We start from the raw sequence: 14,355 nt of genomic DNA, 5'->3' as shown, positions 1-14,355 counted from the left end.
CACTGAGAGTGAACGCTCTACCAGGCTTGTTTTGCTTGGGGTGGATTTTCTTCCTTTCATCCAAGTCACTTGGAATTTAAAGATGAATTGTCACAGGGAAGAAAATCTCATTTATCATACCCTTGACTTTCTTTTAAAGGCGATACGCTTGTCTGTTCCTATGCTCCACCTCCCTGAGAACCACTTTAGCAATAAACTAGGCTTGAACTAAAGTTCTCTGATATGGAGCAGAAGTTCTGCATTTTCATTAGCTTTGGGAAGTCAAGGGCCATTTTACTAGAAATCTAAAGTGATAGGGTCATGCCTAATCACAGACCAAAAGGACCCACCAGTCTCCTTTCTCTGGACTGCTGCTGCTGCTAAGTCGCTTCAGTCGTGTCCGACTCTGTGCAACCCCATAGATGGCAGCCCACCAGGCTCCACCATCACTGGGATTCTCCAGGCAAGAACACTGGAGTGGGTTGCCATTTCCTTCTCCAATGCATGAACGTGAAAAGTGAAAGTAAAGTCATTCAGTCGTGTCCGACTCTTTGCAACCCCATGGACTGCAGCCCATCAGGCTCCTCCCTCCATGGGATTTTCCAGGCAAGAGTACTGGAGTGGGTTGCCATTGCCTTCTCCGTTTCTCTGGACTAAAAGATGCAAATAAAGCGGAGCAATGGACTGAAAACGGCCAGAGGCAGGGGTCAGTGCCTAACGTCAGCTCTCACCGTGGCCAGGGTCATGCGGAAGAGACACCACCCTGGGCCCATGGAAGCGGTGGAGAGGTCCCTCTTAAAGACTGTCCCATCGAGGAATAATCTCAAGAACTCCAACCTGCCTCACTGGAGGCAGCCTGGCAACATGACTCCTGACATGATGTGAGAATCTTGGTTAAAATAAAGAAAAACTGTGTTTGCAAAAATCATGTGGTGGGGGGAATCTGTTTTTGTGCATTTGTGTATGGGGCAACCAGAGGATAAGCCTTGAAAGGAAACTCTAAATCTGAAATACCATGTTGAGAATAGCAGTCAGTGCCTGCAGAAGCCAGTTCAATCCCCCGCCCCCCTCCACCCCCTCCCCCCCCCCCCCCCAACACACACACAGAGGTAACGCTCTTCCTCTCGGAAAGAAAGGCGTCCTTCAGCATCTTTGGTCCTCACATCATCACCTCTCTCCCTTTATTAACGCCAACCTCACACAGAGAGCCGAAGCCGCGGGTGAGAAGACAATCGGAGGCCCTGTTCAGTCTCGGGCTCCCAGATCAGAGAGCTGGAGCTGCTGATCAGGGAGGGCGCCGCCCGAACTTAACCGGGCAGAGGACCTGGGCCCTTTCTCTGGGTTGAGATGTTAAGTTTGCTCTGCTCAGCGTGGGTGAGCGCCGGCTCTTGGGGCGCTCCGTGGCGCTGTTCGTGGTGCTGAAGTCTGCGCCAGGGGCGTGCAGGCGGCAACCCACCCATCGGCGCTCCGCTGTCAGGGGCAGCGGTCCGGACCAAGGGGAGGCGAGCCTGCAAACAGCCGCTGCCGACAAAGCCTCAGCCAGCACCCCAGTCTGGCTCCAGGTGTAGCTCGGTGGCTCACTTCTTTGCAACTGCAAAACGGCTGGTTCACTTCTTCTCTTCCCAGGGGACTTCCCAGAGCCCACCTCTGGGTCAGAGCCTACCCTCTGACCTGGCATGTCTTTCCTGACGTCCTCTCTGCACACACTGATTCTCTCTCATCCACCTCTCCCTGGTACAATATTTTGCTTTTGCAGAACACCTTATAGTTGGCACAGTCCTCACTGGCACCATCAACTGAGCAGTTTCTCTTATACACATAACATTCCTCTTCTCTCCCACAGATTTTTTTTTTTTTTTTTTTTTGCTTCCTCTGCCCCTGTTCTCCTCCCAAGCACTTTCCAACTAAGCAGGAGACTATTACTTCAATGTGCAGGGCGGGGTGGGTGAATCATCTTACCCATCACAGCAAAACTGCCGATTTCTCCTTAGCAACTTATTAGAACAGGCAGAGGTTAGAGTTCCAAGCGACCAGGAAAAAGCCCCCTAAGAAATTCCTAGGGAAATATGGGTAGTGGTCAGGAGGGTGGGGAATGGAGACACAGATACTAGGAACAAAGTGAAGGAAAGAGCTTGGCCCTTAGGGGCGCAAGGCTTACTGCAGTTAGGAGACGCCCGGCAGGTGGCGCTCTGGCTCAAGGTGCTCTTGGTAGAAGCCTGACTGTGCTCCTGGCTCCATCTCAAACCTTTCTGCTAAACAACCCCCTCCCCCGCCCAGGTTTGGAGCTCGGTCTTCTTGATCCAAGCACTTATCCAGACTACATTCCTGCTAAAAAGCACCGTTTGCACAATTCTATTTACTGTAACACACAATGAGGAAGGGAACATAAATAAGAGACAAGGTCAGCCGGGAGTATTTTTTTCCCTTCCGTGTGTGATTGATGGGTCTCAGATCAAAACTGTGTAATCATCAGTAACATGATTCAGCAATTGGGAAATGCAAACAAGTTGTGCAAGTGCTTGCTCTGGTGAGGGCCCTGGAGGGGCCCACAGGTCTGGACCGAGCTCTGAGAGGGCCATGGCAGCAGAACACCTCCTCCCTCCCACCAGGGCAGAGCTGGCTGTGCCTACAGCCTGACTGGCGTGACCTTTGGCTTTTGCGACACACACTCGGCTGGGCCGGGGTTAATGGCACTTTGCAGGGAGCTCCAATTGAGTAAACAAAAAATGCCTTGCCCTGTTCTAATGGAGCGCATTATTCTGAGGCCGGAGCCTTCATCCAGGCCGCTGCAGCTGCTCGCAGGTCAGTGCTACCAATAAAGCAATTAGCCAATGAGAAAACTCTTCTTCCCTAAGGGGGACTCGGGGGGCTTTGTTGCCGTTGCTCTGCTTTTGCTTTGGGTTTTTAAACAAGCAGTCCAAGTGGATCTGAGCCTCTTACATCAGACTCCAGGATGAAGACAGTGAAACTGTGTGTTTGCTGAGTGTGATATTTTAAGGAACTGGTCCCTTGTTCAACACAGGCTGGAGAGCTCACAGCTTCCTGTTCAATTAACCTGAACCATAGCTGAACTCTGCCCTTTGAACTCACTCAGCAGATAAATACATTAGCTCACCTAAGGAATCATTAATATTTTTCAATCACATAAAACAAACATGAATGCCTGAACTCAACCCAAGAGAGAGCCAATTATGTATACCGCATAGAACATGTTGGAAAAAAAAATCACAAATGGATGTTATTTACAGAACAAAAAGGGTCAAGGAAGAAATAAAACAGATCATGCCCACAGTTCTGGAAACAAAGGGAACTTTCATTTTCATCTCTGTAAACATGAGGGGTGGCAAGCAATATTTATTCCTGTTCCATCTACACTGCTCTAGAAGAAAAAGTGGTTCCTTACTCCTGGTCTGGTTTCTACCCTCTTCCATCAGAAGACACAACTCCAAGCCCTTCTCTTCGAAAGTGACTTCAGTGCTCATGCTCACAGAGTCCGAAACATTGCATATCTGGGGACAAATTTTATTCCCAATCCGCTACAAATGAACCAAAAGAATTTCTGTGGAAGTTTTACTGCCTTTAAGGGAACCAGTTTTAATGAAGCAAGCTAGCTGCTTTATTGAAATAATTTCACAGTAGAAAGTGATGTTCCCGTGATGTTAGTCTAGCACCTAAACAGATTTTGTTTTGGGGGGAGAGAGGAGGGGAGGGAACGGAAGGGAAAGGGAGAGGAAACGTGTTAAATGCATCTGTTTTGTTCTTATCCCTGCGTGTCATCTCAGAAGAATGAGTAAAACATCCCCAACCGAGTCATTATGCATTTCAGTTTGATTCAGTTTCACTTACCACAATTCTGCCTCATGACTCCTCCCCTCACACCCCCTTTTCATTTCTGTTTGGTTTGGAGTGTGGGCTTAATGCCCAGCTAGCCTAGATGAGAACACTTAAAGGAATATCACAAGCGCGAAGGGTAAATCTATTGAACGAGGGTCTTTAACTATGTGGTTTCCTTAAAGGGAAAGGTTGGATCAATAGGATCAATATGAAAGGTTTCCCTGGCCCTGCATAAAAGGGTAAGGGCTTCTCTTTTCACTGGTTTAACTTTACTCTCTGACAAATGCAAATCAATGGATCTGTGTTTACAACAGATTCCCTAACAGACCCAACTTGGGTACAGCCCAGAGCCTCGCTCTGGGGGGTGGGGCGGCCAGGCTTGTTCTGGGGGATGCTCCAGGCCCTGGGGGTGGGGTGGGCTTGCTGCCCACTGGGATCCTGCGGCTACTGCCTGTGGTCTCTCCAAAGAAAACAGACAGAAATGGAGCAATGGAGCACCCGATTCTTCCAAAGATGCCTCAATGCAAACACAAAGCCTAAATTCCTAGGAGTCGGTCAACCTACTAACTGTACCAATACAGATCTGGCAGGCTGACTACACAGAAGAAGCTGGAGTGGGACACTTACAATTGGAGCAGCCCATATATTTCAGTTTCTAGAATGTTCCTTCCATCCTTTCTCAGGTGGTAACTGGCTCTCTTAGCTATTTCGAGGCAAACCACCGAAAAACTGTGGGTTCTTTCCCCCCTCAATTTTACCTTTCCCTTTAAAAATGTGATGCTTTCCAGAAATGACATGACTTCAAGTCAATGCTGGTTACAGAGAAATTATTTTTCTTCCTGCAGGAGAAAGTATATGCATATTTGATTAAGCGAGCCAAAGTCCAATGCTGATTAAATTACGCTGGAGGTGTGCTCCCAACCCAAACAAAGTCTGCTTTCTACAGAGGAGTAATGGATCTTCAGATGGCGAGAGGGGCACCGAGGGGGAACGCAGCGCCTCCTCTCCCTCTGGGACAGTTTGCGTGGGACGGTTTTCCTGACAAATGTCCACAGCCCCGAGGAATCTTCCCCTCACTGAGACTAGCCCTGTCTGCACAGCCCACGCCTGGCCCATCCGCACCCTGCTATGCATGAGATGGGCTCAGTCACCCAATCAGGGCCCCTGCCCCTCCTCCCCTGCCCCACAAAAACCTGCGTCCATTCCTCAGAGCCTTAGCCTGGAGACCCGGGATCGTAGAGCTTTCTCCAAAGGCACGGCTGTGCATTAGGGGGACGGATGGGGTGCTGGGGTACAGCTCACATGTACAGGCTCTGTGCCTGACAGCATGAATATCCTTCTTGGGCCCCCTCATAACGCCTCCCCCCACCAGGAAAAGCAATTTTCCCAGGTCAGGGAAAACAAGGGCCCCTGAGCAGGCCGGGGCTGAGGACAGTCCAGGGTGTGTAGATGAAGGTGCAGGCCCTGGGGTCCTCATCACTCACCCTTCTCCCCAGGGCCCTTTATCCAGACGGTGCTCGCATTTTATTCCCTCCTCGGTTCCCTTCCTCTGGCAGGAACCCAGAAACGGAATCCCTGCTTCTCCTCTGAGGTTTTCATTCCTCCAGGGACGCCCGACACAACGCCACTTCTCCTCCAGGCAGTTTCTGCCGACACCAGCCGCCGCAACAGTGTGAACCGGGCAACCCCCTTGCCCTGATCTTTCCTTCGAAGAACTGGTTCTAAAGCCCAGAAAACTACGGCTCCCCCTAAAGTGAGGTTGTGGAGTGAAGGCAGCGGCAGAGGCAGCCTCGTTTGCCCCTCTGGTTCCTACCTGGAGCTCCAGGAGGTAAACCCTGCCCTGGCACCTCTGGGCAGTCCGGTGCCCCTAGAGAGAAGGGGGCCCACTCTCCTCCTGGGGACACGGGGCACCTGGGGGCCCAATGTCCCCTCTGCCTCACCCCCAGCATTCCCCAGGAATTCAGCCCTGTTTGAGGACTCTAGGAGGAGCTTGAAGATTCTAGGATAGGGGTGAGGGAGACGCGAGGAGTCCACCCTTTGAAAGCCTGCTCACCTCTTCCGGAACCTGAGGACCCTTCCCCTGGGGCTTGTGGGGAGGGGCCAGCTATCTGCCTCACCAGGCGGAAACCACACACGATTTTTGGTTTCTGTATCTGATCATCTGAGCTGACTCAAGTTCATTTTCAGAAGAGGGGGTAGGGCGAGCCGTCAAGGAACCGTTTGAAAGCCCCCTTCTTTAAGGAAACCCATTGGTGGGAAGATTAGCCCGTCTCTGGGGAGAACAGAAAGAAATAACTGCTGCCCCTTGGCCGCCCCTCGAGGCAGAAAAACGCCAGATTTGTTTTTGTCCTCTCTCCTTTCCTTCCTCCTTCTTCTCATCTCCTTCTTGGAGAAGGAAGGGAAACACTCCTTTCTTCCAGGTTGGAACCTTCTCTTGAAGGAAAAGCTTTCGTTTTTCTCAAACTGGAGAACTTATAATAATAATAAAAACCTGAACGATTTAGTTCTGGTCTCACCCGCACCACTGCCCCAACTTTCTCTTCCTTTCCTTCATTCACCTTGGTGTTCCTTCTGCAAGAGCCAGCCAGTGAGCGAGATCGGAAAGGTTGGCAGGGTGGAAGTCTCCCTGCCGGGGGAAGGAAGAGCTTTGAAGTTCTTTCCTTTTCCCCATCAAGGCAGATGTCTCAGAGAAAACTTTCCTACCAGGGGGCCAGGCCTGAGTCCCCGGTCTCAGAAGGGAAAATCGCTCCAGTCTCCAGGAGGCTGGCAGTCCCCCGGGCTGTTTTTTTCATCATCCTGCCCCCGGCGGGGTAAGAAACAAGATTCTCCCCTCGTTGACCCAATTAGCCCAGAGCAGAGCAGACCATAGAGGGTGACGCCTAGGCCACTGTCACTGGGGCCTCGTTTAATTGTCCAACTAACGCATCGGTGTAGAAAGTCTGCAAGTGGGACCATTTAATGCGAATGTTCTTTCTTAAGGAGGACAAATCTAGATGGGTATGGATCCGGGGATCAGGAAGCTGCGAGGTTCCTAGGCAGCTTTAGAGACCTCGTTTCTAACGTTCAGCTCGGAGTATCCCGCGTAACGAGGGGTGACCAGATTTCCCGGATGGTTTCGGATTGTTCCGGCTGAGGAGAGAAGTTGCCCTGGGTCCTGCTGGAACCGATGCGGGCGGCACGGGCGAAGGCGAAGGCCCCCCAAGCGAGGGAGGACTCGCTTCCCGCGCGGCGCCTTCGGGGACACCCGCCACCCGGGGAGCGCGTGCGAGGAGCGCGCGCGGGGAGCACGGAGACAGGGCCAGAGGTTGGCAGCCCGTCGACAGAGAAGACGGGGGTTGGAAGGGCGGGCTGGGGCGGCCGCCAGACCCGAGCGCCGGCCTGGAGCTGGGGAGGCAGCGCGGCGGGAGCGCCGGGGAGCCGGGCCGCTGGCGTGCGCTCTGCTGGGAAGAGGTCACCCGTCGGGTTTACTGGAAACGCGCCGGATCGGATTCCGGATCAATGAAATCCGGGTCCACACGTTTACGTTCTCGTTGCCAGCATTAATGCTCTTTTAATCTTCTAAACATTATCAGCATCGATCTCCCTCCATATACACATTTGTTTGAGGAAAGTGACATACCCACACGGCGCAAAGCCTGGAAGGAAAATAAAGGCGCCGCCTCTGGCGTCCAGGGCGCGCGGCCTCCCGGGCTACTTCTCCCGCGCACGGGTTCACTGCCCTCCGCCGCTCTGGGCCGCTCTGGCCCGCTCCCGCCCATCCCAAAGTGAATTAGGAAGGTATTCTCGAGGCCACCGAGGACTTGACCAAGAAAGGATGGTGGCGAGCTTTCCAATTATTCACCCAACCAGCTGGCTCGACTGAACACGGGTGCGCCGTACCGACAAGGGCCGCTGACCCGGCGGCAAAGACACTGGGACCGACTGGGCGCCGGCGAGGGAGGGGGAAGGTCTCTGCGAACGGGGTCCCAGTCCCCACCCTGAGGCTCACCCCAGGCTCAGCGAGGCCTCCGGAAGTCCCCTCGGCCCCAAAGGAGCCGCAGGCGCGCCGAGAGCCCCTGGAAGGCGCCGCGGCCCACTGGCCCGGCCACGCTCCGCCAAGGGTGTCAGGGGGCCCAGGCGACATCCCGGTGGGTTGGTTAAGGGTTTGCCGCCGCTGGAACAGAGTTGGCTCCTGATCGGCCGCTGGGAGCTGCTGCCCGGAGCACGTCAGGCGCCTGTCCGCCGTGGGGACAGGAGACAGGCTCCCCCGCCGGCCGCCCGGGGAGTCCGGCTCACAGGAGGCCGAAACCTTGGCCGCGAGGGTCGAGGGTCGTCGGGGGCTCTGCTCTGTCTTCCAGCTGTCGGAGGAAACCAACTCCCGCCATGGGGAGCGCTCTTTCCCTCCACGAGGTGTCCCTCCACTGTCTCGCCTCTCCGTCTTTCCTGTTTCGTGTCTGTGCTTGGTTCAGAGGCCTCTTGGGCTCAAAACCAGAGAGAGTTTGTGCTGGAAGCCGCTGGGGAGTTGCCCCCCCCCCCCTTCTTAAGCCTCTCCTCGGGTTAATAAAAACTGCCCTGCAGGAGTCAACCCTGGACGCAGCGGAGGAGGCCCAAGCCGGTGTGGTCGCAAACAGTTTCCACTGTGGCCACCCTTTATGAACGGAGTCGTGCACTTGGAACCCCTTTCTCTGAAATCGAACCTGCGTTTCCCCGACATCTTCTCCCTTCCCCTTTAAAATACTACCTGGGGCTGTGGATCCAGCACCCCTGCAGTGGGAAAGGAGCAGAGCAAGGCCCCCTTCTGCTGTGATGGGGTGCACTCCACCTCCTGGAGAGGGGGCCAGTGCTGGCCCGAAGCAGACGTCTTAATTCTTAATTCAGGGTTCCCTCAAACCCCTGCCTGCTTAGGCCTCTGGCAAGACCCAAAATGAGAACCAGAAAGAGAAATTAAGAAGAGATAGAGAAGTTGAGAAGAGAGAGAAATCAAGATGAGACAGAGAGAGACTTGGTCTTGGTGAGATGGGGGCCGGTCGCTCTCTGCCAGGTTCCCACATCAGGGTCTTGCTGAAAAGACCCCACCGGGTTTGCTGAAAGCCCCAGGAGCCCTCCACACTGTGAGTCCGCTGTGAGAGTGGGATCAATACTCCTGGAGAAGGCCTTGGTGTTTCTTCTCCATTTGCTCCCTTTCGCTAGCGCGCCTGAGCACATAATACCTACTTACCAGGCCCAGCTTCTGCGTCAGTGTCTGAAGAGACTGATCTACTGACCCCAAGCTGAAAAGACTCCTGTGTAATAATAACCACTCGACACACTTGTAGTTGCTGATAAAATGGCCAGATAAAAAGGCTAAAGCTCTTGTCCCTTTTCAACTCGGGGTAATAAAACAGACATGCATTTGAATGCTTGAGCAAAGTGGGGTCCCTGGCAGGAGATTTCCACTCGCCCAAGGAAGCTCTTGGCCTCCTGCTCTGAAAAGTCCTGGTGCCCCATGAGGCCAGCCCCCCAGAACTGGCCTGGGGACTCTTCAGCGATGGGTGGTGGGACTGCGGTCCCCCACAGATGCCATACTCTCCCTAATCCTCCGATACTTTTGCAAAAAGGCTTGAGACCGGCTGACAAGCAAAGCATTTCTTTCCAGCTCACTTTCAGACAGATGTGGGCAGAAGGCTGGCTTTTTAAAAAAAAGCTCTGTCCTCTGCCGGACAGGCATGAGGGGGCGGCAGTGCTCTGAGATGAGCCGGGTAAGAAGCCCTGTCGCCCTGTCTTCCTTACCCTGGCCTCCCTTCCCCGAGACCGACTGTCAAGTTTCTTCTGCTGCCTGTGCCCAGGAAGCCCGTCCTCGCTAGAACTCTCGGAGAGGGACTAAGGGCATGTTCGGGGGGCCTAAGACAAAGAGGGGGGACCACACCGTTTGGAATTGTCAGTAGGCTTCCAGTCCATTTTTCACTGATACTATTTCCTGCTTAATCTTTTCAAGGGACCAAGAGCAATCAGAGAAAACGGTAGGAGAGGATGAAGAGTAAGCTAGGAGAAAGAGAAAGTAGGTTTCGAGATCCATGCAGAACTATTTGGAGTTCACCGACTTGGGGAAGCTCTGGGGGTGGCGGACCTAGTTTTCAGGACCTTTTCGGACCGAAACTGCGGGCGGTTTCGGACTAGAGACTGGAATCCTCCAACAGGCAAAGGCAGACGGCGGCTGTCAGAGTGGAAACGCCCCCTCCCCACCGCCTGTCACATCCCCCAACCCTGTCCAGCGTCGGCAGAGTGCACCCCAGGAGCCAGACTCAATGGTGCGAGGAAAGCCCCAGGGAGCCTGAGAGGAAGCTTGAGCTTTACCTCCGGAAGCCCGTTGTGCGCGGCTCGGAACTTCGGGCTCCCTGCTCCCTTATGTAAATGACCGCCACCTCGAATTGTCCCCCAGACAATCTGACGATCGGGAGAGGTGGCTCAGTCCAAAAGAAGCCGCCCAATCCCGGGCTGCAGTCGGGGGCCGTGCGTCCTCCGCGGCGGGGCACCTGGACACTTCGCCCCTCCCGGCCCGTGGCAGGGTCCCCGGGGGCGCAGCGCAACCGCCACGCACACCGCGCCGGGGCACAAAAGCGCGCACCCGAGTACCAGCCGCAGCCCGGGCTGCGCCTTTCTCTCGGCTCCCGCCGCCCACACGGGAGGTTTCTGCGCTCCTAGAACAATAGAGGGCTGTACCTCGCGGCTCGGCCGCTAGAGGAGGCACAAAGAGCCCAAGCCGACTCCAGAACAATGTAACCGGCGCGTCAACCCGTCCCCTCCCGCCGGTCGCCTGCCCTCCCCGTCGCCGAGCCCGGCGCACCACCCGCGTCCGCTTAATGCAAAGGCGGAGCCGGGAGCCGAGCGCCCAGGAGGCGTTAACTAACCTGCATCTTAATTTCTCAGCGCCCTCTTTCCGCGAGCTCCCAGCCTCGTCCCCGGGGTCCAGCCACACCTCGGCACATCGCGGCCAACGCTGGGAGCCGGGCAAAGGGCGGCCGGCCAGTAAGGCAGGACGCTCCCCGCTCTCTCTGAGTTTCCCCTCTCCTGTCCTCCCAGAGGGGTGAATGTGGCAGTCCCAACCTCACTGTGGGCAGGGACACGGGCGCTGGCCCCAGCTCGCTCTTTCCATCACAAAGTCCCCGCGCCAATGCCAAGGCCGGAGACCGGCTCCGGAAGCGCGGTTGTATCCCGGCCCCCCCGACCCCGGTGCTCCGCGTGGGCAAGGCTGTGCTTCCTGTCAGTGACCGAATAAGTTTGCCCAACATGGTGGGGAGAAAGACCGCAGAAAGATCTCTTCCCCCTCTAAAGCCCACTACCTCTCGCCACCAACTGCCTCTATCTGGGGAAACCAGGCATCTGGGAGAAGTGAAATGTATTGTCTGAATAAGAGTTCAAGCGCACAGGGTTCTAAATAGAGGCAACCCCGCCGTCCCCGGGAGTCTGGGAACGAGAGGGCTCCTAGTGGGCACCGCACACCCTCCTCGTGCCTCCCACAACTGGGGAAGGTCCGAAAGAGAGGGCAGAGTGGTTGGCACGGTGAGCAGAGTGCGACCAAAACCGGGATGGGATCGCTCAAGAAGCTCGAGACAAGGAGGTGAGAAGGGAGAGAAAGAGCAAGGGAGAACACAGCAAAGAGGGGAGAAAGAGGAAACGGAGAAGGAATGGAGTAGAGAACAAGTGGCAAGCCTGGAGGGACAGGGGCAGGGGACCCGGAGGGGAGGCTCGGTGCCCGCACCCGGGCAGCCCGCCTCCAGACGGCCCTCTGAGCTTACCTGCCAGGCGTAAGGCGGACATGCGCTGGAACTCGGGCTCCTGCAACCACTTCCACATCCTGCGGAAGGTCTCCCTGCCAGATTTGAGTTTACTCCACGGTTTGGGGTTCCGGAGCAGGTCGGAGAGTGTCCCCTGAGACCGGCACAACACCCTCTGCGCGAAGATCGCCTGTGGGATGCTGTAGCGCTTCAGCTCGGCGGTGATGCGCTGGGCCACCTCTTTGGTGTTGATCTCCTCCAGCTGGCCGGAGGTGGCCACCTGCGATCCCGAAGACGACGAGGGTGGCCTCTCGCGGCTGGGCGCCAGCACCGGCCCGTGGGACTGAGCGTGGCCCGGGTGGTGCAGGCCGTTGAGGTGCGACATCATGGCCGCGGGCGGGGTGCCCAGGCCGCGGGACAGGTGCTGGTCGCCGCGGGTCAGCATGGCAGTGTGGTGCGCGTCGAAGTTGGGGCTGAGCATCTTGTCGGGGCCCGGGGGCCCGTAGTTGGGCAGGCTCTGCTGCGCGTTGTGGAGACCGCCCAGCCCGTTGCCCAGCGGGGTGGCGGCCAGCGGGGACAGGCTCTGGCCCATGCCCGGCATCTCCTTGTAGGGGCTGTAGAGGCTGTTCATGGCCGGGAGCCCGCGTTCGTCGCGCAGGAGCGCGAAGCTGCCGCTGACGTTGCCCGAGAGGCGCTGCTGGTGGTGATGGTGATGGTGCGGGTGCGGGTGCGCGTGCGGGTGCGGGTGGTGGAACTTGTCCGAGACGGTGGAGATGGGCGGCAGCGGCTGCAGCGGCGTCAGCGTGGTGTAGGTGTTGCTCATGCCCATGCCGGGCGGGGACGAGTCGCAGGACATGCTCATGGCGTGGTGGAGCGGGATGGACAGCTCGGGCCGGTAGTCGCCGCCGTCCAGGATCGAGGCCATGCTAGTGACCATGGCCGAGCGCGATGCCGCCGCCGCAGCCGCAGCCGCGGCCGCCGTGCCCAGCTCCTGGTGCGCCGTTGGCGGCGGCGGCGGGGGCGGCGGCGGAGGGCCCCGCAGCGAGCCGGCGGCGCCGCGGCCCGCGTGGTGGGGGCTAGGGCTGGCCAGCAGCTCCGGCTCATGGCCCGGGCCCCCGCCGCCGCCCCCGCCGCCCCCGCCGCCGCCGCCCCCGCCACTGCCGCCGCCGGCCGGCCCGTGCAAAGTGCCCAGACTTTCCATTGTCAGCTCCGGGTTCATGGCGCAGCCTTCTAGGTCTTTGGTGAGGCATCGATAGGCGGTGTAGGCAGCCTTCATTCAGTCCATCGGGGCCCGGGGGCGGCGGCGGCGGCGGCGGCAGCGGCGGGGGCGGCCGGCGGGCTGGCGAGGCGCGCGTGGCGGAGCTCGGCTGCGGGCGGCGACGGAGGGCGCGGGAGAGCGTGTGTGTGTGTGTATGTGTGTGTGTGCGCAGGGGGAGCGCGCGTGCGGGTGTGCGCCCCGGGTTGCGGGCGGGCGCGACCGGGGCGGGGGCGGGCGGGGCGCGCGTGCGGGAGGCGGGCGGGCGCGGGAGGGTCACCGGGCCCCGCCGCGCGGGCCGGCGCGCTGCCTCGCCATGTCCGAGCCCGCTCCGGCGCCGCCGTCCTCCGTCTGCGCGAGCGGGAGCTGTCCAGAAGGGCTCTGCCGCTCGTCCGGGCGGCCAACCTAACCCGCCCGGGCTCGGGGCGGGGCAGCGCCCGACGGGCGTCGCGGGTAGCCACTCGGCGGCCGCAGCTTCCCCCGGGGGGGCGGGCCTCCTGCGCGCCGCGACCAATGGCTGTGGAGGGGGCGGGGCCGCGTGGTTCAGGTTTGGCTGACGGCTCTGTGCCTCTCTTTTTTTCCCCTCCCTGGCCGCTGGAATCAAACGTCAAGGGGAGGGACGGAGGGGAGGGGAGCGTGGTGCGGAGAGAGAGGCGAGTGTGCGGGCGAGGGGGAGAAATCACGGTGGAGATGCCGCTCTGTGTCTCTTCCGAGCTGCCACGACCGGACTAAAGGGCTTTGCTTCACCCCAAAGCTTTTCTCGAGGCTAGTAAGCCAACTGCGTACGGCTGTTAAACGCAAACTCACATCTCCTAACAAGCCACTACCCGAGGGTCACTAGCTGGGAGCCAGTAATGCAGCTTTTTAAAAAACGCAGTCGCTAATGTATTGTAATGCACGGTAAATCCCCGAGACTGGGGCGTGCATAGTCTACGGGGCGAAGGGAACAACCAGCGCCCTCGCCGCCCCCGAGCGGGCCTCTGTGATGCATGCAAAGTTAACACGATCACATCATTTAATTACCCAACAAGCCCATAAATCTCTTAGTTATGAGCCTTCAGAAGGGCCCTGCTAGATTGCAAAACAAAAGTGGAACACCAGAAGCTGCGGTTTCAAGGTGACCATATGCTGGCTGCGGGAGCGAGTTGGAAAGGAGTGGGTGGGGAGGTGGGGTGGAGAGGCTGGGGGTGGGGGCCGTGTACAGTAGGCTTGTTTGCCGATGCCTGTAGCGAGCAAACTTCGGGGTGCTGGGAGTGTGTAAACCGCCCGCGAGGTTACCGATCTTTACACACACACACACACACACACACACACACACACACACACGTCCCTCAAATCCTAGGAGAGGGACGCCCGGGGTTAAGGCTGTGGGTAGATGACCTGGAGCCCAGATCTGCATATCCAAGCCTTGATTTTGAAAAGAACAGAGCCTTGGTCAGTTCCAGAACGCTCGCAAGTCGCAGCTTTGAAAAGTGCACCTTCACGAACCCAGTATTTCCGTTGTTGACTAACCCCCGGTCGGCTACTGTGAATGGAGCGCGCGTAGAGAGAAGG

The 14,355-nt window shown here is 57.4% G+C and overlaps 1 protein-coding gene across 1 annotated transcript in view; it reads right to left on the bottom strand.

Annotated features, from left to right (window-relative positions):
- The window catches only part of ONECUT2 (one cut homeobox 2), a 51,225-nt gene extending 38,403 nt beyond the window's left edge, over window positions 1–12,822 (bottom strand). The window contains exon 1 of the mRNA XM_061130725.1: window positions 11,568–12,822. Coding sequence (XP_060986708.1) covers window positions 11,568–12,822 — 1,255 coding nt within the window. The remainder of the gene's footprint in view (window positions 1–11,567) is intronic.
- Between the last annotated feature and the right edge of the window lie 1,533 nt (window positions 12,823–14,355).

Source organism: Dama dama, chromosome 27 (assembly GCF_033118175.1).
Source record: "Dama dama isolate Ldn47 chromosome 27, ASM3311817v1, whole genome shotgun sequence".
Classification (NCBI taxonomy): domain Eukaryota; kingdom Metazoa; phylum Chordata; class Mammalia; order Artiodactyla; family Cervidae; genus Dama; species Dama dama.
This window is presented reverse-complemented; position numbering and strand designations above follow the sequence as displayed.